We start from the raw sequence: 24314 nt of genomic DNA on the forward strand, positions 1-24314 counted from the left end.
GAAATATCTAGCTTGATTCGTTAGGGGTAGTAGCCGCCGCAATAAGCAAGCTGCACCCATGCTTATTTGTTTTACCCAGACTATGTTATTAGCCCTTATTGGTTGTTTTTCTTCTCCCCTGCCGTTGAAGCAGGGAGCTATGCTGGATATGTGTGACGTATAAGTCTTCTCCCATGCCGTTGAAGCAGAGAGCCATGCTGGATGTGCATCGAAAGTGAAGTATCAGGCACATTTGGTTTGGGGTAGTAACCGCCGTAACAAGCCAGCTACTCCCCGCTTTGTGAGTGCGAACCCTCTTTTCTTCTCCCATGCCGTTGAATCAGAGAACTTTGCTGTATATGCATTGAAAGTGAAGTATCAGGCTTATTTGATTTGGGGTAGTAACTGCCGTAACAAGCCAGCTACTCCCCTCTTTGTGAGTGTGAATCCTTTTTTCCACATTTCCTCTTGCTGTTGAAGTTTAGAGCGATGTTGGAGTCACCGTAAGCCTGTGTATGTTTATTTAATAAGGGTATTGACTCCAGGCAGTAGCCATCATTCTGGCGAGTCACCCACTCTTCATTGGCAGCCTCTTGACTTTATGGATCCACAGTGTTTATCCCATGCCCCTTTGAAGTCCTTCACAGTTCTGGTCTTCACCACATCCTCCGGAAGGGCATTCCAGGCATCCACCACCCTCTCCGTGAAGAAATACTTCCTGACATTGGTTCTGAATCTTCCTCCCTGGAGCTTCAAATCGTGACCCCTGGTTCTGCTGATTTTTTTCCTTCGGAAAAGGTTTGTCGTTGTCTTTTGATCATTAACACCTTTCAAGTATCTGAAAGTCTGTATCATATCACCTCTGCTCCTCCTTTCCTCCAGGGTGTACATATTTAGATTCTTCAATCTCTCCTCGTACGTCATCCGATGAAGATCCTTCACCTTCCTGGTCGCCCTTCTCTGTACCGCCTCCATCTTGTCTTTGTCTTTTTGAAGGTACGGTCTCCAGAACTGAACACAGTACTCCAGGTGAGGCCTCACCAAGGACCTGTACAAGGGAATAATCACTTCCCTTTTCTTACTCGATATTCCTCTCTCTATGCAGCCCAGCATTCTTCTGGCTTTAGCTATCGCCTTGTCGCATTGTTTTGCCGACTTCAGATCATTAGACACCATCACCCCAAGGTCCCTCTCCTGCTCCGTGCACATCAGCCTTCCCCCCCCCCATCGAATACAGTTCATTCGGATTTCCACTCCCCATATGCATGACTTTGCACTTCTTGGCATTGAATCTCAGCTGCCATATCTTCGACCACTCTTCCAGTTTCCTTAGATCCCGTCTCATTCTCTCCACTCCTTCCGGCGTGTCCACTCTGTTGCAGATCTTAGTGTCATCCGCAAAAAGACAAACCTTACCTTCTATCCCGTCTGCAATGTCGCTCACAAAGATATTGAACAGGACCGGTCCCAACACCGATCCTTGCGGTACACCACTTAAAACCGCTCTCTCTTCAGAGAAGGTTCCATTTACCATCACACGTTGTCTTCTGTCCGTCAACCAATTTGCAATCCAGGTCACCACCTCGGCACTCACTCCCAAGCTTCTCGTTTTATTCACCAGTCTCCTGTGCGGAACCGTATCAAAAGCTTTGCTGAAATCCAAGTATATGATATCGAGTGCTCTTCCTCTATCCAATTCCTTGGTTACCCAGTCAAAAAAGTCAATCAGATTTGTCTGACAGGATCTTCCTCTGGTGAATCCATGCTGCCTCTGGTCCATCAATTCTCCGGACTGTAGATAGTTCACTATTCTCTCTTTCAACAGTGACTCCATTACTTTTCCCACCACTGAAGTGAGGCTAACTGGTCTGTAGTTACCAGCCTCCTCTCTGTTCCCACTCTTGTGAAGAGGGACCACCACCGCTCTTCTCCAATCACTCGGCACCACTCCCGTTTCTAGGGATCTATTGAACAGGTTGCACAGCGGTCCCGCCAGCACATCTCTGAGCTCCCTCAGTATCCTTGGATGAATCCCATCAGGCCCCATGGCTTTGTCCACTTTCAGATTCTTTAGCTCTTCCCATACATTATCTACTGTAAATGGATTTTCCTCTGTTCCGCTTCCCTCCAGTTTCTTGTTGTGTAGAGATGGTCCTTCTCCAGGGTCTTCTTTAGTGAACACAGAGCTGAAGTATTCATTTAATATTTCTGCCATTTCTTCGTCTCCCTCCACACATTGATCATTTCCACCTTTCAATTTCACTATACCACTTTGGACTTTTCTCTTTTCGCTGATGTATCTGAAAAATGTTTTGTCACCATATTATGTATGCCTGCTTGCTGACTATGTTCCTGTATATACCTAGATCAGTCCAGACAAGTGTGTTATGCATTCCTACCAGCAGATGGAGGCAGAGAACAAAACCTTGAGGCACTGCTACATAACTGAGAGTGCCACCTGTCTCCAGCAGATGGTAGAGGTGCTAACCTGCAGTCTGACCAAATTTAATTTGAGAGACAGATCTGGTTTTTCTGAAGTTCCGAAGGCTCCCTGAGGTGTTAGGCCCTTTGTGGACCATCCCTTAAGTGGAGCAGGGCGACAAGGAGGTTGGAAACCCCTGGTTGGTATGCACCCTTGACTGGCCGGAGGTCCTGATAGCCAGGGGACTGGCTCCCTCAGGGTCAATGATGCCCCTTCCTGAGTCTGCACCAGCCTGTCAGGGAAGTACCCTGTTCTCTGTAATCAAGCTGTTTAAAAAGAAAAAAGAGGTCTTGTCCTTTTTATAGTGGCTGAAGGGGACAGTCAGTGGTGAGCTGTCAGCACTTCAGGAGGGGAAGGTTGGAGGTATTTCTCGCCCTTCTCCCTCATTCCAGTGGTGCCGGGGCAGTGAGGGAAGTTGCGGCTCGGCTTTCTGGGACCGCGGGTGCGGTTTCCTTTTCCCGTTCTCTGTCAGTTGGGGCCTCGAGCTGGCACTACCACGTTCTTTTTGCCGGTGGGACTCTGCCTTGACGTGAGGGGTTTACCGCGTGTCACTCTGACCACGTTTTGTGGGCGGCTGATGCTCACTGTTACTGCCCCATGTATGACCTGTTAGGTCTCCTGTGTGCGCCAGCAGGCGCATGATGCATGAGTTGAACCGTGTGTGAGGTCTGTACTGCTGCGGGATTGGTGCCAGATCTGTGTGTAGCAGCCTGCAGGGCCTGTGGGACCTGATCTGCTCAGCTGAGCAGTAAATCCTTGTGTTCCGACTGCAAGGCAGGTGATGAAGGGACCTAGGGGGGGGGAGGGAATCCCCTGGAGAGGAGGGCCCTTCATTCTTCGGGGGCTGACTGTACCCACTGGAGATTACGTGCAGGGCTCTGTGCCCAGCAGACTCTCAGGATTCCTCTTCCTCTCTGTCACCTGTGGTACAGGTTGATTTCAATGAGGGTCAAGATTCGGAGGTTAATCTTTCTGGTCAGGGGGCTGAGGACCCAGAAGATTTTTCTCCAGAGTTGGTTCTACTCCTTCATAAGGCCTTCCTGGCGAGGAAGGGAGTGGGGTTCAAATATCTGAAGAGGCCACCATTGCATGCTTCTAGGAACCCTAAGGTGGTTCTTATAGGGGGATCCGGGGATCTCTTGCGAAGACTGGATTTAGGTCAAACAGATCTGGAGCCTGACCCCAGGGATGCAAATGATTCTGATGGTATTCCGGAGGTCCCCCTCGATTTACAGGATGCCAACCCGGATGTGGACGCAACCCTGAATGTGGATCCAGATGTGAAATAGGATGATCTGAACCAGGATGAGTTGCCAGTATCGGAGGGTAATGACCCTCGAATAGTCTGCTTGTTTAAGAAGAAGGAGTTGCATCCCCTCATTCCACAGGTTCTACAGGAATTGGGGGTGAAGGCGACTCAGGAAGAGTCTGATAATGAGGTGTGAACCTGGTCCTGGAGGGTCTGCAGGGGCCCCCTAGTGCCTTTCCTCTGCTGAAAAAGATTTGCAAGTTGGTGTACCGGGAATGGGACTTTCTGGAAGCAGGCCTGAATGTTGGAAGGGCCATAGCTAAGCTTTATCCCCTGATAGAGGAGACCTTGGAGCTTCTGCATGTACCGAAGAAAACAACCATCCCAGTGGCGGGGGCTGCTGATTTTATTTATTTATTTATTTATTTATTTATTTAAGGCTTTTATATACCGGCATTAGTGTGCAAACATCATGTCGGTTTTCATTGGAACTAAAAAGGAAGGAAAGGAAATACAATGAACAGGGGTGTGGGGAGGGGACATAGCAAAGGCTGTAGAGGAGATAAGGCGAGGAAGCAGAAACAGTAAACGGTAAATGGTGGTGAACTATGTACAGTATGGAGTAAGATATATATACACTATATACAGGGCTGTTCAGGACCACAAGTTGGAGATTCAATTGAAGCAGTTCTTTGAGGTGTCTGATTTGAGTCTCTGGGCTGCAATTTGTAGTAGCATGATGCAGAGAGTGTGTCTGTGCTGGATGCAAAAGTTACAAGAGCTGACTTCCTCCGAGGATAGGGATTCTCTGCAATCAGCATGTTTGGAGGCTGGAGTAGCCTATGTTGCAGATGCACTTTACGTCTTGGTCCGCACTTCAGCTAGGAGCATGTTCTCGGTGGTAGAGGCTCGCAGGCTTTTGTGGCTGCAAAATAGGTTTGCGGACATGTGGTCTAAGGCCAGCTGTGTGAAATCTCCCCTTTAAGGGAAAACTCCTGTTTGGGGAAGATTTGTGTTATGGTTTTGAGGTGTTGGAGTGGATTCTTGGGTACTGTGGTGATGGCCACTCCTACGGGGAGGAGCCCCATGAGAAACCGCAGTACTAGGCTAGACTCTATACACGCAAACACAGAGAAGTTGTATTTATTGTACAGCTTGATGGTACTGTCCGAGGAGCGGACAGCAATGAGGTAACCCAGTTGAAGTAGTCCAGGGGTCCTCAGCAGAGGAGACCAGTCCCACACTCGAGTAGATGATAGGCAATGCAGGATAGCCGAGGAAGGTCCCGGATGAAGACTCCCAGCGCTGAAGCTGAAGGTGAGACAGATTGACAGGGTTAGTACTCACTGAAGTAGATAGCTGTGTTGATGAAGATCCTGGCAGGCAGAAATAGTAGGCACCAGAGTAGGGAGAGCAGGCCCTCGAGGAGCGAGTACCAGATATCCCAGATAGGTACCTGAAAGACAGCATAAGGGCCCCCGAGGAGCGGATACCCAGGTTAGCAAAGAATACCCCGAAGAGCAGAGATAGCTTCCTGCGGCAGCTGGAAGTGGCAGAGCAGCTTAGACCGAAGGTATTCCAATCCAATCCTTGCAAACTCAGATTGTTAGCAAACGAAGGGCAGGCTAAATACCAGGATGTGATGACGTCACTCGAAGGGGACGCCCCCGAGGTTCCTGCCATGACGTGGATAAAGACGTGGGTGGCGTGCGCGCCCTAGGAGGCCCTCAGGAAAATCATGGCGAACACCATCGCCGTTGCTGTTCCGGGGACGCCGGAGAGAGTGGCATGAACACGTGGCAGCAGTCATCTTCCCAAGGCTTGAGGAGAGAGAAGGAAGAAAGGTGAGGCACAGAGATCAAAGCAGTCTGAGACCGGACGCTACAATTTGGATCAACTGATGAAGACTTTGGGAGAGTCCAAGGGAAATAAGTTCCAGAGGACCGAAAGTCCGGCAAGAAGTTTTTTCCACTTCGGTTCCGGTTTTGGGATTCGCGTAGGTTCCATTCTGCAAGTCCGCCTCCAGAGCGGGGACTAAGCAGTCTGCAGGACGTCAGCAGTCCTTTCGAGGAATCCGCAGACCTGCCAGGGATGGTACCGGCCAAGGGGCCAGTGGTAGAAAATTGTCACCAGGAGGCCAACTTCAGTCATTCTTCTGTTGAAGCGGTAGGGGGCAGATTAGCCAGCATTTACGAGGAGTGAGCCAGGATGACCTCTGACTGCTGGGTTAGAAGTGGTTTATGATGGTTACGTACTAGAATTTTCTTGTCCTGTCAGGGAAGCCTTTCTGGAGTCCCACGTTGCCTCCCGTAAAAAGCGAAAGACTGTTCAGGGGACTCTGCAGAGCTGTTCCACCTCAATGCTATCATTCCTGTTCCAAAAGAGGAACAGGAACGAGGAAGGTATACCATTTCCTTTGTAGTGCCAAAGAAGGAAGGCGCATGTCAGCACATCCTGGTCTTGCAAAAGGTAAACATAGCTCTGAGAGTGCTGCATTTTCAGATGGGAACGTTAAGGACAGTAATGGCGGTGGTCCGCAGAGGAGAGTAGTTGGCATCGTCAGACCTGATGGAGGGGTACCATCAAAGGTTTCTGCATTTCAAGGTGTTGGGCCAACATTTTCAGTTTCGGGCCATCCTCTTCGGGTTGGCCATGGCACCTCAGACCTTCACAAAGGTGATGGTAGTGGTGGCAGCAGCCCTTCGCAGAGAAGGAGTGTTGGTCCATCCGTATTTGGATGACTGGCTGATTCGAGCAAAGACAGAGGAAGAGTGTCAGAGGACGATCCAGAGAGTTATGGTCACCTTACGGGTGATGGTTGGATGTTACATTTGGCAAAGAGTCACTTGGTTCCCTCTCAGCCACTGGAGTATCTGGGGGTGCTTTTTGATACCCAGAGGGGCAGAGTGTCTTTGACCTCTGACAGGATGACCAAATTGCAGGTGGCTTGGCTGCTTTGACTTTCAGTGCCAACGGTTTGGGACTGTTTGCAGGTTCTGGGGTCCATGGCCTTCATGTTGGTCTGGTCCTGTGGGCATTCGCGCACATGAGACCATTGCACAGTGCGCTTTTATCCGGTGGAATCCTGTGTCAGAGGAGTATCATCTGCCTTTACCTTTCCTAAAAGAGTCCAGATCCAGTCTGTAATGGTGTCTATCGCGTCCCAACCTGGAGAAGAATATAGATCTGGAGACCCTGGACTGGGTGGTAGTGACCACAGATGCCAGTCTTCAAGGTTGGGGTGCGATGTGCCTGGGGCAATCGGCCCAGAGCCTGTGGTCACTGTCTGGAAACATGGGCGGTTCGACAAGCGTTGGAGGTGTTTCTCCCCTGGATCAAAGGCAGGATGGTCTAGGAATTTTCAGACAATGCAATGACAGTGGCATACGTCAACCGCCAAGGGGGGACGAAGAGCCATGCGGTGGCACTATAAGCTCAACAGTTGTTTGCCTGGGCGGAGCTTCATCTGGAAGGGATAGCAGCGTCTCATGTCGCAGGTGTGGGCAATGTGCATGTGGATTTCCTCAGCAGGCAGCAGTTGGACCTGGGGGAATGGGAATTGTCCCCAGAAGCTTGGGATCACATCTGTGCCAGATGGGGCGAACCTCAACTGAATCTGTTGGTGATGCGGGCCAACGCAAAGATGACAAGGTTTATCAGTCGCAGAAGAGAGGTCAGTGCGGTAGGCCTGGATGTCTTGGTGTGCCCTTGGCTGACAAGGATCCTACTGTATATGTTTCCCCATGGCCCTTCATCAGACGCATTTTTTGGTGCATAGACTCTCATCTAAGATAGGTGGTGCTGGTGACGCCAGAGTGGCCGCATCACCCTTCATTCGTGGATCTCGTGTATCTCACAGTCTAGGGACCCCTCAGATTGGCACATCTGCCTCGTTTGCTATGAGAGGGACCCATATTTTCGGATTGGGAGGATCACTTTTGTCTCACAGCTTGGCTTTTCAGAGGCACACTTGCGTCTGAAGGGCTATTCAGAGCAGGTGATTTCTACCTTCTCCAGGTAAGGAGACCCTTGACCTCGGTAGCTTATGCCAGAGTCTGGAGGGTCTTTGAGTCCTGGTGTCTGCAGCACTGGCTAGATCCCCTTTCGTTGGAGGTGCCCCACATTTTGTCCTTTTTGCAGGGATTGGCCTATAATTTGCTATGAATACAGGTGTCTGCTTTGGGTTCCTTTAGGGGCAAGGTGTGAGGGAGGTGGATAGCCTCCTATCCTGTTGTGGTTTAGTTTCTGAAAGGAGTGAAGTATTTGCATTCGCCAGTGTGGAAATTATGTCCCGATTGGAGCCTCAGTTTGGTTCTTTGGGGACCGCCCTTTGAGCCCTTGAGAAGGGCGACATTGAAGGACCTGACCTTAAAGACAGTTTCTCTGGTGGCAATTTGTTCAGCCAGGCGAATTTCAGGGTTGCAGGCGCTGTCATGCAGAGACCTCTTTTTGCATATTTCTAATGATGGGGTTGTTGTGAACAGTTCCCTCCTTTTTACCAAAGGTGGTGTCTTCTTTCCATGCCAAACAGACTGTAGATCTTCCAGCGTTCCCAGAGTGGTCCAGGGATTCCCCTCAGGAGAGGGAACTGCATCTGTTGGATGTACGCCGGGTTATATTGCGTTATCGGAAGGTCACAAATTCTATTCGGCGTTCAGATCATCTTTTGTGTTGTTTGGAGGAGCGAATAAAGGTGATAAGGCCTCGAAGGCCACAATTGCACGGTTGCTTAGGGAGGCTATTTGCTCTACTTATATTTGTAAGGGTCGTAAGGTTCCAGAGGGGCTGAAAGTGCATTCTACCAGGGTGCAGGCAGCTTCTTGGGCAGAGTGTCAACTTCTTTCTCCTCAGGCGATTTGCAGAGCGGCGGTGTGGTCTTCGCTTCACACTTTCACCAGACATTACCATTTGGACGGGCGCACCGAACAAGAAGTGTCTTTTGCTGAGGGTGTGTTGCACCCGGGTCTTTCGGGTTCCCATCCAGTCTAGGGGTGCTTGGGTACATCCCACTTTTCTGGTCTGATCTGGGTATGTACAGGAAAGGAAAATTGGTTCTTACCTGCTAATTTTTGTTCCTGTAATACCACAGATCAATCCAGAGAACCTCCCCGTTGCTGCTGAAAGACTGTTTCCTGATAGTCATTGTAGTATAGTTGAATCTTTCTAATTAATTTTGTGTGGTTTCTGGAGATCATAGGGGGTTTCCAGCCCTGCTTTACCTGTTTGCCCTAGAGGGGTTTTCATAATTTCTAATTCATCAGCTTGGGTACAGTTCAATACTGAGGGAATGCAGATGGCACTCTCAGTTATGTAGCAGTGCCTCAAGGTTTTGTTCTCTGCCTCCATCTGCTGGTAGGGATGCATAACTCACTTGTTTGGACTGATCCAGGAATGAAAATTAGCAGGTAAGAACCAATTTTCCTCTTTAACCCCAAAAAAGCAAATCATTCATTTTGGGGTGTAGAAATCCAAAAGCCACACACCATTTTGGAGGGTTAAAACTAGCAGTAGCCAAATAGAAAAATAACTTTTGGGGTGAGGAAGTAATCACTCTAGTGTCTGATGACCTCAGGGTAGCCAGTCAGTGTGACAAAGTAGTTTGGAAAGTTAAAAGGATACTAAGTTGCATAAAGTGAGGTATTGGTATTGATTGATTTAAACATTCTGGTATTCTGCACCATTTCTTTGTTCAGTGTGGATTGCAGGATAACATACATAAAATTCATAAACAAATACAGACCATATAAAACACTAAAAAAAACCCCAAAGACTTAAAAGCTTCCCTAAAATAATAGGCCTTAACTTTCTTCCTAAAAATGCTAATATCTTTATTTCTAATGGTAAAGCATGTTCAATGTGAATCTTAAACTAATGCAGTGATGTAACAACCAAGAACTGCCCACTAGCAGATTGCAAGGTTCAAGGGAGCTTATATAACTGAATTTTAGTACTGAGCTTACAAACTAGGTCCATATACAACAATTTATGAATAGCATAATGTGCGACTGTCACTGTGTTGATAACCAGCCTTACTTTGAGTACTTTGTCAAATTGTAGGGACCACTTCCACAGATAAGGAGCAGATGGTCTGCATTATAAGCCAAACATGGATATTCTTTAATAGGTAAACATGGAGGGATCAGCACAGTAGCTCAGTTATAGTGCTGCACACTAGGGGGCGGATTTTCAAAGGGTTTGCACGTAACCCTTTAAAACCCCTCCTGTGCGCGCCGAGCCTATGTCCCGGGGCTTTGAAAAAGGGACGGGAAGGGGGTGGGGGTATGGACGGGGCGCCAATCCGGGAGCGGGACCTAGGCCTCTGGCACGGTGGCCATGCCAGGGAAATCGCCGCCGGCAGCTGGCCGGCACGCACAAGTTACGTAGGACAACAAAAGTAGGGGGCGGGATTTAGGTAGGGCTGGGGGCGGGTTAGATAGGGGAAGGTGGGGGGGGGGAGCGGAAGGAAAGTACTCTGCGAGGCTGCTCCGATTTCGGAGCGGCCTAGGAGTGAGCGGGGAAAGCCATCGGGGCTCCCCTAGGGCTCGGCACGCGCAAGGTGCACAAGTATGCACTCCTTTGCGTGCGCCGACCCTGGATTTTATAACTTGCACGCAGCTGCGCGCGCATGTTATAAAATCGGGCGTAGATTTGTGCGCGCTGGGTTGCGCGCACAAATCTACGCCCTCGCATAATTCTGAATCTCCGGCCCTAGGGATGTGTTGGAAGAAAATAATGTGTTTTTGTTTAATTTTGTAATTGGGGTGTGTTTTTCACGAATTTCATGTCATTTAATATTTATTTTGTTGGGGTTTTTTTTTTGTAGTTTACAAAATAAAATAAACATAAAAAGAAATGGAGCCTCCTGCCACACCACCCATTCCACCCTCCTGGAGAAATGATGGGGCCAGGACTCTCTCCAGCCCCCATTTACCTGGTCTCAGGGGGATCCGCTGCCCAGGCCAAAGCCTCGGCCTTGCATAGGTCTAGACTGAAGTACATTGCCATGGCCTAGGCCCTATACAAAGCCCATGCTTTCAGGCCTGGCCCCAATGCCTCAGCCTAGGACTGACACTGGGGCCTAGGTTGGAGGCTGGGAGCTCGGCCTACACCAAGGCCTGATGTCAGGGACAGGACAAGAGGTCAGACCTAAGGATAGGCCAACTCTGGGGCCTGCCCCGGAGGCCGGGTCCCAAGGCCTGGGCCTTGGGACCCGGCCTGGAGCCAAGGCCTCGTATGTGTCGTCCTCTTCTTCTTTAAAATGACGGTGTCTGCTGGAGACGCAATGGAGTTAATTCCGGTGCCTTCTTCAGTGGAGGGCGCCGTTTTGGTGTACGGCGTCGAGCCTGTGTCTGGGCCACAATGTAGGATCTCCAAACAGATAAGGTAGGTGAGAGTTGGGAGGTTTCCTGACCCCAGAAAAATATTTGGAGCCTTGGCCTTTGCTCGGGTCTTGGCTGAGGCCCTGGTGTCAGGCCTGGGCCTAGGCTGAGACCCCAATGTCATGCTCGAGCAGAGGCCACAGCTCCTGTGTTGCTCCTCGGGTCTATGCCTAGGCTGAGGCACCGATGTTGAGCTTGGGCATGGGCTGAGGCCCATGCTTTGGGCTTCGGCTTTATTTACTTTGTTGGCCCCGTTGACTTTTTTGAGAGGGGCAGGGAGTTTTCAAAACAAAACGTGAAAACCAATGAAGTTTCATTGGATTTTCAGTCATTTTGTTTTGAGAACGAAACAGGAAATGTTGTTGTTTCCTATTTTGTTTCTAACAAATGCACATCCCTACTGTGCACTACCAATGTGGCAGACCCCTTGGTTTGATTTTCATGCCAGACCTCTGCTCCCTGGGCTGGCTGTGCTGCGGAGGCAGCGTTTATGTCCGCTAGGGCAGTGGCATTCACTTGCAGTCATCAAGGACTGCAGATGGGTCGAATTTTCAGGATATCTCTAATGAGAAAGATTTGCATTACCATTGCCACAATTGTTTGTAAATTAGTCTCATGCATAATATGAAAACCAGACCCGTTTGTGTCTCTCGATGATGTAAAGTTATTACCCACTGCCCTAGGGGAAGAAAGTCTTAGCTATCAGTCAGTGGTGGCACCTTAAGGCCATACTTTAAGTCCACATCTAGAGGGAGCTGCTGTTTGTGGACCCTAGCTGAGGACTGCTGCTGCTGCTATGGTTGGGCCTGAGTTGGGAGGGGGATATAAAAAAAGGGGGGAAGAGAAATTAAAGGAGGTAAAAATGTAATCTCTAGAAGAAAGGAGGGAAAGGGAAGATATGAGAGAAGCATTCAAATATTTAGCAGACTTCAAGAAGGCACAAACTGTAGCATTTCCCATGCAATGAGAAACTGAAGAACAAGGCAATGTCAAATGAAGGGAGGGAGGCTCAGAAGGAATGTGAGAATTTTTCTCACTGAGCAGGGGTGGTGGACACCTGGAACAGATACCCAGCAGCAGTACAGCAGCCAGAGCAGTGACATAATTCAAGCTTGCATGGGATGGATTGGCACAAAAGGTCCTTAATGGCAGGGTAAACATGAGAGGAGTATTAAACTAGAAACTGAACTGGTAATACAGAACATGAGAGAACTATTGTGTGGAGAGGAGGTGAAATATAAGAATAGAAAAATGCCATGCTGGGTCAGATCAAGGTCCAAGCCCAGCATCCTGTCTCCACACTGGCCAGTCCAGGACAGGTCCCATAAATATATAAAGGCAGCAAACACTCTGTGGTATGTGGCAGATTATCAAGTTGTACAGTGATTATTGAGGGAGTTAATAGAGGGTAAAACTGTAATAAATAGAGTGGCTGCACTGAAGGGTAGCAGATCAATTTGAGACCAGCAATTTAGGCAATGTCGCTTCTGCTAAATAGTCAAAACTACTGTTCTTTAAAATCCAACTTTTTTACTTTATTGCAGCAATTGGACCTTCATTCTTGCCCCAAAACCATTGTGTTCATCGTCCACTCATTCCTGTCAGCCAAAGTGACACGACTTGGGCTTCTGGCCTAGGAGACCCCAAAGCCTGTGCAGCGAGAGGCTTCAGAGGATGAAAATCCAAGAAAACCATCCGTGCACTAAGCTTTGCTTAATACTGGAGAAAGCACCCTATTGAAGAAAAGCAAAAAGAATAAAAGAGCTCATGAAAACCACTAGACCTCTAGGAAAATCTACCACTGAACAAAATCTGTATCAAGAGTTTTCTACTGACTGCAAAAGGCAATCATATCCCCAGACATCTTGGTTTATGCCAGTGTTGATTCTATAGGACTTCTTTCACTGTTGCTGGACGGATGATGATGATGGGGTTTCCTGCCCAGTTACGCTTGAAACAATCATGGCAAAAAGCCCAGAGTAACCAACCAGGTCAGATCCCCATCACTTTAGTGCCTTACATGATGAGATTTTGCCTGCAAAGATTTTTAGCAGTGTTGATATTTATAAGAACCCTTCTGTAATTGTTACTGCTGATCCAGCGATCTGACACTGTTGCCACACAGACCACACTACAGCCTGTATTTGTCTTTCCCTGCAAGTCCATTGAGATTTGGAAGGGTCAACACCATCACCAGCTCGCTTGGTGGGCTCTGAGTCAGCCTTGTGAGTTAAGTTTGATAATGCACTGTCAATGTCAAATTTAAGATGACATTTGCTGCACTGTCACCTAGCCATGAACTCCCTCTTCCCCCCACACCCTGTCATCCCCCTTCTGACTGACAAGGCAGTGCACCGGCATCCTCTTTCATGATGCCTTGGCTATTCATTGCATGGAATCTTAAGATTGGACTTCTGTGGTTGATTTAACATTTAGACCATTTAATGACTTCAAAGACTTCCAATATTGATTTAAAAAGAACCTTATAAGATATATTAAAGATTTATATTCTGTAAGCATGTCCCTCACAGCCACAGAGTGGCAGAGATCCCTCACTGGATAGGGCCCTATAAGTTGACCTTGTATTATTATACAAATATTTACTAAAAAGTATTAAAAGATATATATATATGTTATTCATTTTAACTATTTAGAAACAAAATTTTAAGAAAAGAATTTTCAATTAAGTGCTGTTGAATTATTTTTATTCTTTTCTAAGCCATGTTGATTATTTTCTTGGTTTAATTTGTGAAGGGGGGAGGGGCGGAAATTCAGGTTTATGAAGCAAAAATCCATGCATGATATTTTCTCTATAACATATTTTGTGAAATAAATATTTTAAACGTTTCACAGAAGGGAATCGGCAAGAATGAATCTTTGTGAGCAGTAGGTCCTTCAGAAGACACTTCAGATGGAAACAAAATCCCCTTCCTGGTTTTATATGGCCTATAGCCATCCCTGCCACTGGCTTTGCTCCATTGGATTTCATCAACGAAGTAGGGTTGGGTCTGGCCAGTCCTCAGATGAAAAACTGGAGCTCAGTAGGGGACAGTCTTCTACCCCAAATAGTACTGTACTGATGCCCAGAATAGTTCTGGGGGACACACTTCCTTCTGAACCAGTGCTTCAGTGTGGTGCTAGGGACACGCTTCCCTTGAGTCTGTACTGGTCCAGTGTCTCAGCGTGGTGCAGGGAGCATTATACTGCAGTTGGTGCCATCTTTCGGATGAGTATTACCCCAAGGTACTGTTTGCAATATGTACATGAAAGATTGTAGGACACATCACGAAAGTCAGGGATGTTGCATCAGGTGTCCCGGCTAAATTATAATACAGATTCCAATCTTGCTTTTGCCAAATTCCTCATTTAGAAAGAACTTAATGAGATTAATAAAAACGGTCTCACTTCCTACTGTATATTGATTGTAAAAGCAAAATGTACAGCATTTTAGATGCTAAAGTGTACTGTACATGATAGCAAATACTTATTTTTATTCATTTTCTCATTTTTTCGTTCAGTAGACATCCTCCACATTTCTTCCCTTACAGCTGGAAGGCTCTTCCCTCAGTGAGTGCTTTATTAGCCTACTGATAAAAGGGGCTGCAGTCAGCCATAGTAAATAATGGTAAAGCTGATATTTGGAGTACTTCTTTCAATTTTCCTAACTTTCAGCTATTAAGCACTAATTGTTATTATTTATTTGAGTAATTCTTTTATTCCAACCCTGTGAATTAATTATATCATGTGTTGAGTGGTTGCATCTCAACTGATGGATCAGGCCTGAATGAAGAGAAGGAGCTTAATTAGTGAATTTGTAGTCTGCAGAAAGAGGTAAGGTCTTCTTGACAGGCCATGTGAATATTTTGGCTACTGGCCACAGTCTGCGAGAGGTAACATGACAAAGTAACAGAGCAGGTGATAGCAGATCAGGACTTCTTGCTCCACACAGTTTTCCCATTTGCCCTGTCTACTGAGTGACAGGGCAAATGGGAAAACTTCACTTCCTTATTTGTGTCCCAAGCATGCAGTCTGTTGCTTTAATTTGCTTTCCTCTGCTGTAGATAATTCCAGGCATCTATCACTCCCTCATTTATTTATTTATTTAAAAGCACTTACTGCCCACCCTTCCTATGTTCAGAGCAGGGTACAAAATGAAACATATATAGACAATAGAGAGGAAGGAAAGGCAATGCAGATCATGGAGGGTGGGGGAGGACAAAAGGCAAGGAAGTGGGATCAGAGATGCCAGGGGGGTCATAGGAGAGGGGAGTAGAAGACTAGATAGTTTCCCCTGCAGGGGGGACAAGTTGAGGGTAGTCCATTGTCATCTTGGTTCGGGAATGCTCTCTTGAAGAGGAAAGTTTTTAGAGCTTTTTTGAAGAAAGTTCTTTCTCTGAGACATCTTACTGTTTTTGGTAGGCTGTTCCATAAGAGTGGTCCAACAGAGAAGAAAGCACATTATCTGGTTTCCATGAGGTGTGTGAATTTTGCAGGTGCAACATCTAGTAGCATATGGTTAGATGATCTGAGCTTTAAGATGGGGGCGTGGATTCTTATTGTTGAGGAGAGCCATGGAGAGTTTAGGTTGTGGATCAAGGAGTGGATGATCATAGCCAGCTTATATTGTATTCGGAAGGAGATAGGGAGCCAGTGAAGAGATTTTAGAATAGGAGAGATGTGGTCTCATATGTGAGTGCTGGTAAGGAGTCTTGCTGCAGAGTTTTGTATGATCTGTAGTGGTCGGGTGATGTATAGAGGTGAGCCTGTCAGGAGAGAGTTGCAGTAATCTATCTCTGAGAATAGTAGGGATTGAAGGACAGATCTGAAATTCGAATATCCTAGGAGAGGTTTAAGATGGCGTAGTAAACACAGTTTGTGGAAAGAGGAGTTGGTGATATTTCTTATATGGTTACGCATGGAGAGAGAGGGATCAATAGTGATTCCCAGGTTCCATACACTTTGGGCAATGGGGATGGGAATCAAAAGTGATATGGTTGGGAGAATTGTCAACTGGATGGCAGCTCCAAGTTGATTTCCCTGATTTATTGTAACTTTCTCAATTCCTATATCTGATTCACGATATTTAAAGTTCAAGGTTCTTTTGAGAACATTGTTTTACGTTATGTTATGTTTTACACACTTTGTTAATTGTAAACCGGGTTGATGTGATGCCTGTCATGAAACTCGGTATAACAAAAACAATAAATAAATAAATAAATAAATAATAAATGATAAAATGATGATTTCTGTTTTAGATGTGTTGAGCACTAATTTATTATTGTGTAGCCATTTTTGGATTGTTGTAAAGCAGTTATTGAGGAACGATTCAGTCAGGGCCCATGTTTCCTTGAGAGGGCAAAAGAATTTAATATCGTCCGCATAGACTTTAAAGTGCACTCCGAGGTCCTCAAGGGTGTGGCATAATGGAGTTAGGTAAATATTAAAGAGTGCAGCAGAGAAAGTGGATCCTTTGGGCACTCCAGAGCTCAGTGGTGTCAATGAGGAGGTAGAGGAGTCAATTTGGACTTGCTTTATTCTGTTGCTAAGGTATGATGAGAACTAGGGATGAGCAATTGTTTCTCCCAAATTAGGCACTTTCGTTGAAATTGCCTAATTTGGAATGGTTTGGGAGAACCGATAAACGATTGAATTTTTTCCGAAATTTCGGAAAAATTTATTTTCGGGTTAGTGCGTGCTAATGGGAGTTAGCGTGCGCTAACTCTCGTTAATGTGCGCTAACTCTCCGTTAGCACGCACTAACTCTGCCATGTTTGTGTGCACTATGGTTCCGGTATACCATACTACCAGGCACCTATGCGGAGGGGGCTGCCCACTATCACCGGGCACTTTGAAAAACCTCACACTGAAGAGAAAAAGACAAAAAAAATAGGAAAATTACTTTGAAAACTGAGAAGAGAACGATGAGAGAAAAACACTGCTCAAGAGACTTGCCCCCCCCCCCTGATGTCATCCCACCCAGCGTCGATCCGGTAAACGGCGCCATACCACCAGGTGTCGTGTGCCGAAGGGGCGCGACAAAGGGGCACTCCGCTTTGTGCACCCCTTCGTGCAATCCGTAGTGCTAGCTTTTCATTTTAACTTCCATTAATGTTCCTCTCTTTTGTTAACCATCTCCATGTTCTAGTTTTATTCCTTGTTAACAATTTCCTTGTTATAAATGTTCAATGTATTAGACAAAGGAAACATATTTCCTGCATTTTTTGTTTGAATGTAAAGTGATATGATATGTAAAATCAAACACCGGTATATAAAAATAAATAAATAAATAATATTGGGAGTTAGCATGCTCTCCCATTAGTGCGCACTAACCCAAAAATCGGGGCCCCCGAAAAAAAAAAACCCGAACCGCGGGAAAAATTAACTTCCCATGGGGGGGCCCCAAAATGAAGCCCGGCACGAAATTTTAACCTGAAGCACATCTCTGATGAGAACCATTCCAGCATTGTACCAGTTATTTCGAAGGTTGTAGCCTAGAGAGTAGGATGGAGTGATTAACAGAATAGACAAAGGAGGAACGAGGAGCCGTAGTCAAATAGGCGTCTCACTGTATCAAGGCTAGATAACAGTAGACATTCAGTTCTATGATGCTTCCTGAAAGCAAATTGGTATTGGTTGAGGATATTATTTGAATCAACAAAGTTGCAGAGTTGGTGGAGGATTGCAGTTTCTAGACCTTTGGTCATGAAAGATAGGGTGGATATCAGGCAGTAATTGGAGGTGATGGTTGGATCTGCTGTTGGTTTTTTGGTTATGGGTCGAACTGAGGCTTGTTTTAGGGTACCTGCGACAATGCCATGTTGTAGTGATGGGTTTATGAATTTAATGACAAATGGAGCGATATCCAATTTGATCAGTTTGAGTAAGGATGTGTGGCATGAGTTAAAGGGGTTGGATGAACGTTTCAAGTTGTCGATGATCTTTGTGGTCTCCGATGTTTTGATGTCTTCAAAGTGTTCCCAGGTTGGGCCTTGAAATCCTGGATCACTGTCAACTTCATCAGGGGTGGAATTATTGAAGGTGCTAATGACAGTAAAGTAAAGAAGTATTTCCTCTGATCCTTTCTCCTTCCAGCTTCATATCATGGATCCTATTACTATGAAAAGTGTCATCTCTGATTCTCAGTCTGCTGCTGTACAGTGGAGGAGTAGCCTCATGGTTGGAGCAGCAGACTGAGAATCAGAGATGACAGGGTTCAAGTCTTGTGACCTTGGGCAAGTCACTTCACCCTCCATTACCTCAAGTACAAACTTAGCATGTAAGCTCTCTGGAAATACCTATAGAACCTTAATGTAACTCACCTTGAGCTATCATTGACAAGGCATAAGCTAAATAAAAGAAGATATACAGTATCAAATAGACACATCAATTGTGTAGCAAATAGCATAATTTTGACACGCAAAAAAACAATAGAGGGACAAGTCCATGATAGATTTAGTTCAAGATATACCCAATAGCGGCCCCACACACCTTCATAACCTGGCAGCTCACCTTTCAAAGCAAATGTAATACACTCTAGCACCGCAGTCTCGGACACCATATTGTTCCAATAGTCCATTTCCTTCTTGTAGTTTAAGCTTGCTCAATTTTATTTTGTCTCCTGCTCCTTTGAACTTCCAGCCAGAGTCATAGCCAGGCTATTTGGCACCTATAGCCAAGTAAAAAAAAAAAAAAAAGGGCGCCCTCCACCTGAATATAACACATGCTCCCATGAGTCGGGACACTGTTAAATGGGGCTTTCATTTTCATTTTTGAGCCAGCAGTTTGCTCCTGCCCCTATGGGCTTCCAGCTCAATCGGAACCAATACAAGGATCCTGGCGCCATAAGCCTTCATTCAAAAACTGAACCGGAGAGACCAGATTCTGCATGCCATGCAATACCAGATAAAGAGAAACAGAAATACATTTCCTCCTGTATTAGGCAAAATAAGATATCCTGAGCTGCCCATTCACTAAACTGAATATAAAATGTTTTTTTCTACCCCTGCTGTCTGGACTTTTATTTTGTAATCTCTTTGGTCCTCATCTCTTTATACTGCTTTCTAGGGATGTGAATCGTGTCCTCGATCGTCTTAACGATCGATTTCGGCTGGGAGGGGGAGGGAATCGTATTGTTGCCGTTTGGGGGGGTAAAATATCGTGAAAAATCGTTAAAAATCGAAAAATCGAAAAACCGGCACATTAAAACCCCCTAAAACCCACCCCCGACCCTTTAAATTAAATCCCCCACCCTCCCGAACCCCCCCCAAATAACTTAAATAACCTGCGGGTCGTTAAAAATCGAAAAATCGAAAAACCGGCACATTAAAACCCCTAAAAACCCACCCCCGACCCTTTAAATTAAATCCCCCACCCTCCCGAACCCCCCCCAAATAACTTAAATAACCTGCGGGTCGTTAAAAATCGAAAAATCGAAAAAACCGGCACATTAAAAACCCCCTAAAACCCACCCCCGACCCTTTAAATTAAATCCCCCACCCTCCCGAACCCCCCCCAAATAACTTAAATAACCTGCGGGTCCAGCGGCGGTCCGGAACGGCAGCGGTCCGGAACGGGCTCCTGCTCCTGAATCTTGTCGTCTTCAGCCGGCGCCATTTTCCAAAATGGCGCCGAAAAATGGCGGCGGCCATAGACGAAAAAGATTGGACGGCAGGAGGTCCTTCCGGACCCCCGCTGGACTTTTGGCAAGTCTCGTGGGGGTCAGGAGGCCCCCCACAAGCTGGCCAAAAGTTCCTGGAGGTCCAGCGGGGGTCAGGGAGCGATTTCCCGCCGCGAATCGTTTTCGTACGGAAAATGGCGCCGGCAGGAGATCGACTGCAGGAGGTCGTTCAGCGAGGCGCCGGAACCCTCGCTGAACGACCTCCTGCAGTCGATCTCCTGCCGGCGCCATTTTCCGTACGAAAACGATTCGCGGCGGGAAATCGCTCCCTGACCCCCGCTGGACCTCCAGGAACTTTTGGCCAGCTTGTGGGGGGCCTCCTGACCCCCACGAGACTTGCCAAAAGTCCAGCGGGGGTCCGGAAGGACCTCCTGCCGTCCAATCTTTTTCGTCTATGGCCGCCGCCATTTTTCGGTGCCATTTTGGAAAATGGCGCCGGCTGAAGACGACAAGATTCAGGAGCAGGAGCCCGTTCCGGACCGCCGCTGGACCCGCAGGTTATTTAAGTTATTGGGGGGGGGGGTTCGGGAGGGTGGGGGATTTAATTTAAAGGGTCGGGGGTGGGTTTTAGGGGGTTTTAGTGTGCCAGCTCACGATTCTAACGATTTATAACGATAAATCGTTAGAATCTGTATTGTATTGTGTTCCATAACGGTTTAAGACGATATTAAAATTATCGGACGATAATTTTAATCGTCCTAAAACGATTCACATCCCTACTGCTTTCCTCTTCTTGGTCTCCTAACTCCTTTACAGGGTCTCCTGTTCATTTTCTATTTCATCTTTCTCTTGTCTCTTCAGTACCTCTCCTACACCTCTGTCTAATATCAATCTTTCCCTTCTCCTTTTTCTTCCTTCTCTATCTCTGCCTTTCTATTCACTCATCTAGATTTCATCCCCATTTCTCTCACTCCAGTTCTCTGTGCCAATCCTTCACCTCCCCAAATCTCCCCTCTATTGCCCCTTCTCAGTCCTCCATCTCCCCCTCACGGAGTTGCTCCTTTTACTATCTCCAGCTGTCTGGACCCTTTGTTCTTCAACAGCTACATCCTTTTTTGAGCTCTTGAAACCTCCTCACCTCCAAATCCTCCTTCTTCCCCTCCCCCCTCTCATCTTCCAACCAATCATATCTTCCACTCCTCCCTAGGACCAGTGAATGGGTATTAAGCACCCTAGGAGAACCTTATAGCCTTGCACTCACCTCCTCTCCAGGTGCATCCTCCCCATACACAATTTAAAATTATGCATTTATAATAGATTTTACATGAGAGAGGACTTTCTGAGGTAAGAAAAAAATCACTTATAAAATGTATATGTACATGTATATGTACTGCTATGGTGCCAAGAAGAAACCCTGCAAAAATAAAAAAGACACTTGGAACCCATATAGTATTAGGCCTGTGGTAATGCGTGTTGGGTGTGGGTTTGGCCCTGGGAAAGCCATGTATTGACTTGCATTTACATTATGGTAAATCTCCCATATCAAAACAGCCCTAACTGCCAGCACTCAAACAGTAAATATCCTACTTAGAAAAGGCAACACTGTAAAGATTACACCAGGTCCTAAAACACCAATATACCTTCTAACAGGAAACCAAGCCAGGATACTATAGATCCCTACACAGAAAATGGATGACTGCTGCTGCGTCTTCATGCCGCTCTCTCCGGTGTCCCCGCACGGCAATGGTGACAGTGTTTGACATGATTTTCCTTAGGGCCTCCTAGGGCGCGCACGCCACCCACGTCTTTATCCACGTCAGGGAAGGAACCTCGGGGGTGTCCCCTCCGAGTGACGTCATCACATCCTGGTATTTAGCCTGCCCTTTGTTTGCTAACAAACTGAGTTAGCAAAGATTGGATTGGATTGGAATGCCTCTGGTCTAAGCTGCTCTGCTGTTTCCTAGCTGCCGCAGGTAGCTCTCTCTCTGCCCTTCGGGGTAATTCACCGCTAACCTGGGTACCTGCTCCTCGGGGCCCTTATGCTCTCTTTCAGGTACCTATCTGGGATATCGGGTACTTGCTCCTCGAGGGCCTGCTCTCCCTACTCTGGTGCCTACTACTGAACTACTTCTGCCTGCCAGGATCTTCATCAATACAGCTACCCACTTCAGTGAGTACTAACCCTGTCAGTCTGTCTCACCTTCAGCTTCAGCGCTGGGAGTCTTCATCCAGGTCCTTCCTTGGCTACCCTGCATTGCCTATCATCTACTCAAGTGTGGGACTGGTCTCCTCTGCTGAGGACCCCTGGACTACTTCTACTGGGTTACCTCATTGCTGCCTGCTCCCCGGACAGTACCATCAAGTTGTATAATAAATACAAATTCTTTGTGTCTGCATGTATAGAGTCTAGCCAAATACTGTGGTTCACTCTCACATACTCAATTATACACATATGCTTGTTCGCCCTCTCAAATGCTCAGTCATACACATGTACACGCTCTCTTGTGCTCTCTCACATACTCATACGCACACAAATTCTTTGCTCTGTCTCATATGCTCAATTATATATACACACACATGCTCGTTCACTGTCTCAAATGTACAATCATACACATACACATTCGCTCACTCTCTCACATGTACAATCATGCACACGCTTGTTTTCTCTTTTACATATACAATTATGCAGACACAAATGCTTGTTTGCTCTCACACATGCTCAGTTATATACACATGCTCATTTGGTCTCTCATATGCTCAATTATTCACAAACAAATGCTTGTTTGCTTTCTCACATGTTCAGTCATACATCCACATGCTCTTCTCTCACACATATTCAATCATACATACACGCTTGTTAGCTCTCTTATATGCTCAATCCTACATACAAATGCTTGTTTGCTTTCTCACATGTTCAATCATACACACACATGCTCATTCACATGCTCAGGCATACACACATGCACATGCTCATTTGTTCGCTCACTTGCTCACATACACATACTTGCGCCTGTGCTGTCTCTTTCTCATACATACATACATGTTCAACCATACATATACACATGCTTATTCGCTTGCTCTCATGTATGCTCAGTCACAAACACACATATACATACATGGTCCTTTGCTCTCTCACACAAACACATGTTCTTTCTTTCTCTCTCTTTCTCTTTGCAGGCATGCTTCTTCTGAATGCAAGGGCAGCATGGAAGGCCTTTGTTTTTTGTTTTATCCGCGGGCCACACTGTTCTTAAGTGCAGAGTAGTTGAAGGAGGCCCATGGGCTGGCTTCTCCCAACTTGCAGGGGTGGGAGGCCGATGTTGCTTCTTGCAGCTCCGCGGGCCCCTCTGCACCTGACTGCACATGGGCAGCGGGTAGCATTGGTGATTTTTTTTATGTTCCAATTTGGGGGGCTGCCGCCACTTCCCCCTCCCCTCTGACTCCAGAAACTGGTACAGCAGCTCTTCTGCCCCTGGCAGCTGAGCTTTTCAGGCACCAAAACTCTTATCGGTAGAGGGGAGGCCGGCGGATTGTCTATCAAATTTTGAAAGCGATGGTGCCCCTCGAGGATGGTGCCTATGGCCGAGGCCATATCAGGCTTAGGCTAGCTATGGCTCTGCTTCCAGCTCCATCTGATCAGGATCCAGTGCTATGAACCCTCATTCACGACTCCTGTCCCCATTTTAAGTGTTTCTCTTGTTCTGGTCAAGGACCATAGAGGGTGGCTCCCTCTGGAATTTGGCATGCCTGCACCTGGACTCTGGTCATCGGCTGTCACATTGTGCACTGTACTTCTGGGGGAATTCTGTGCAAAAAAAAACATTTTGAGTAATAACTTTTTTCTGCATTGTAGTTTAATTATTACTGAAAGATATTGTATTACTTTGTAACTCTACACAATTCAGCATTTTTTTTTTTTTGGTCAAAGTATTGTGAACAGAATTTTCACATAGTGCAGAATTCCTTCACGAGCAGAGCTGTGAGCACTTCTTTTGAGGTCTTTTGTTATTTTGGGATTATACTTCCAGGATCGGTGCAAGGATATTAGGTACCTTTGGTGAACTTTTCGCTTGGGACCCCCTGCAACATAATTATATTCACCTACCGCCTCCTCCGGCAGCATTCTTATTTCCGCTCCCCCCACCCTCATCAAACTTATCTCCACTCTCTCCTCCCTCTGTCCCAGATTGCATCTGGCCAGCAGGATGACTCGCAAAAGGAGCAGCGCGCGTCTCATCAACTGCTGCTGCCATTGCCCCTTTCCTGTAAAGACGAACAGTGCAGGGTCCCATACGTCTCACGAAACCTGCTCACCCCCGCACCTTCCGATTTCAGAGGAAAGTGGCAGCGGGCCGAGGAAGAAGAGGCCGCAGGAAAAGAAGCGCTCCTGCTGGCCGGAGGGGATAGCGCAGGGGCTAGGGAGGCGAGGCTCTGCTGCGGTGATGGCTTTGTGGGGCCTTCTCGCTGCATTGTCAGCTGTTCCAGAATGCGGCCACCTCTTCTCTGCACTCATAGACCCGATGCTATACAGCGCGCTCAGCCCAGCACACAGGTTAGCCCACGGTTGGACACGCTAGATTAACACCCGATGCAACAAGGGGATTGGAG

General features: G+C 46.8%; 1 protein-coding gene across 1 annotated transcript in view; it reads left to right on the top strand.

Moving 5' to 3' along the window:
- SNTA1 (syntrophin alpha 1) overlaps positions 1-13944 on the top strand; it is a 185796-nt gene extending 171852 nt beyond the window's left edge. The window contains exon 8 of the mRNA XM_029611787.1: positions 12634-13944. Coding sequence (XP_029467647.1) covers positions 12634-12726 — 93 coding nt within the window. The 3' untranslated portion in view covers positions 12727-13944. The remainder of the gene's footprint in view (positions 1-12633) is intronic.
- The last annotated feature ends 10370 nt before the right edge of the window (positions 13945-24314 follow it).

Source organism: Rhinatrema bivittatum, chromosome 8 (genome assembly GCF_901001135.1).
Source record: "Rhinatrema bivittatum chromosome 8, aRhiBiv1.1, whole genome shotgun sequence".
In the NCBI taxonomy this organism is placed as follows: Eukaryota; Metazoa; Chordata; class Amphibia; order Gymnophiona; family Rhinatrematidae; genus Rhinatrema; species Rhinatrema bivittatum.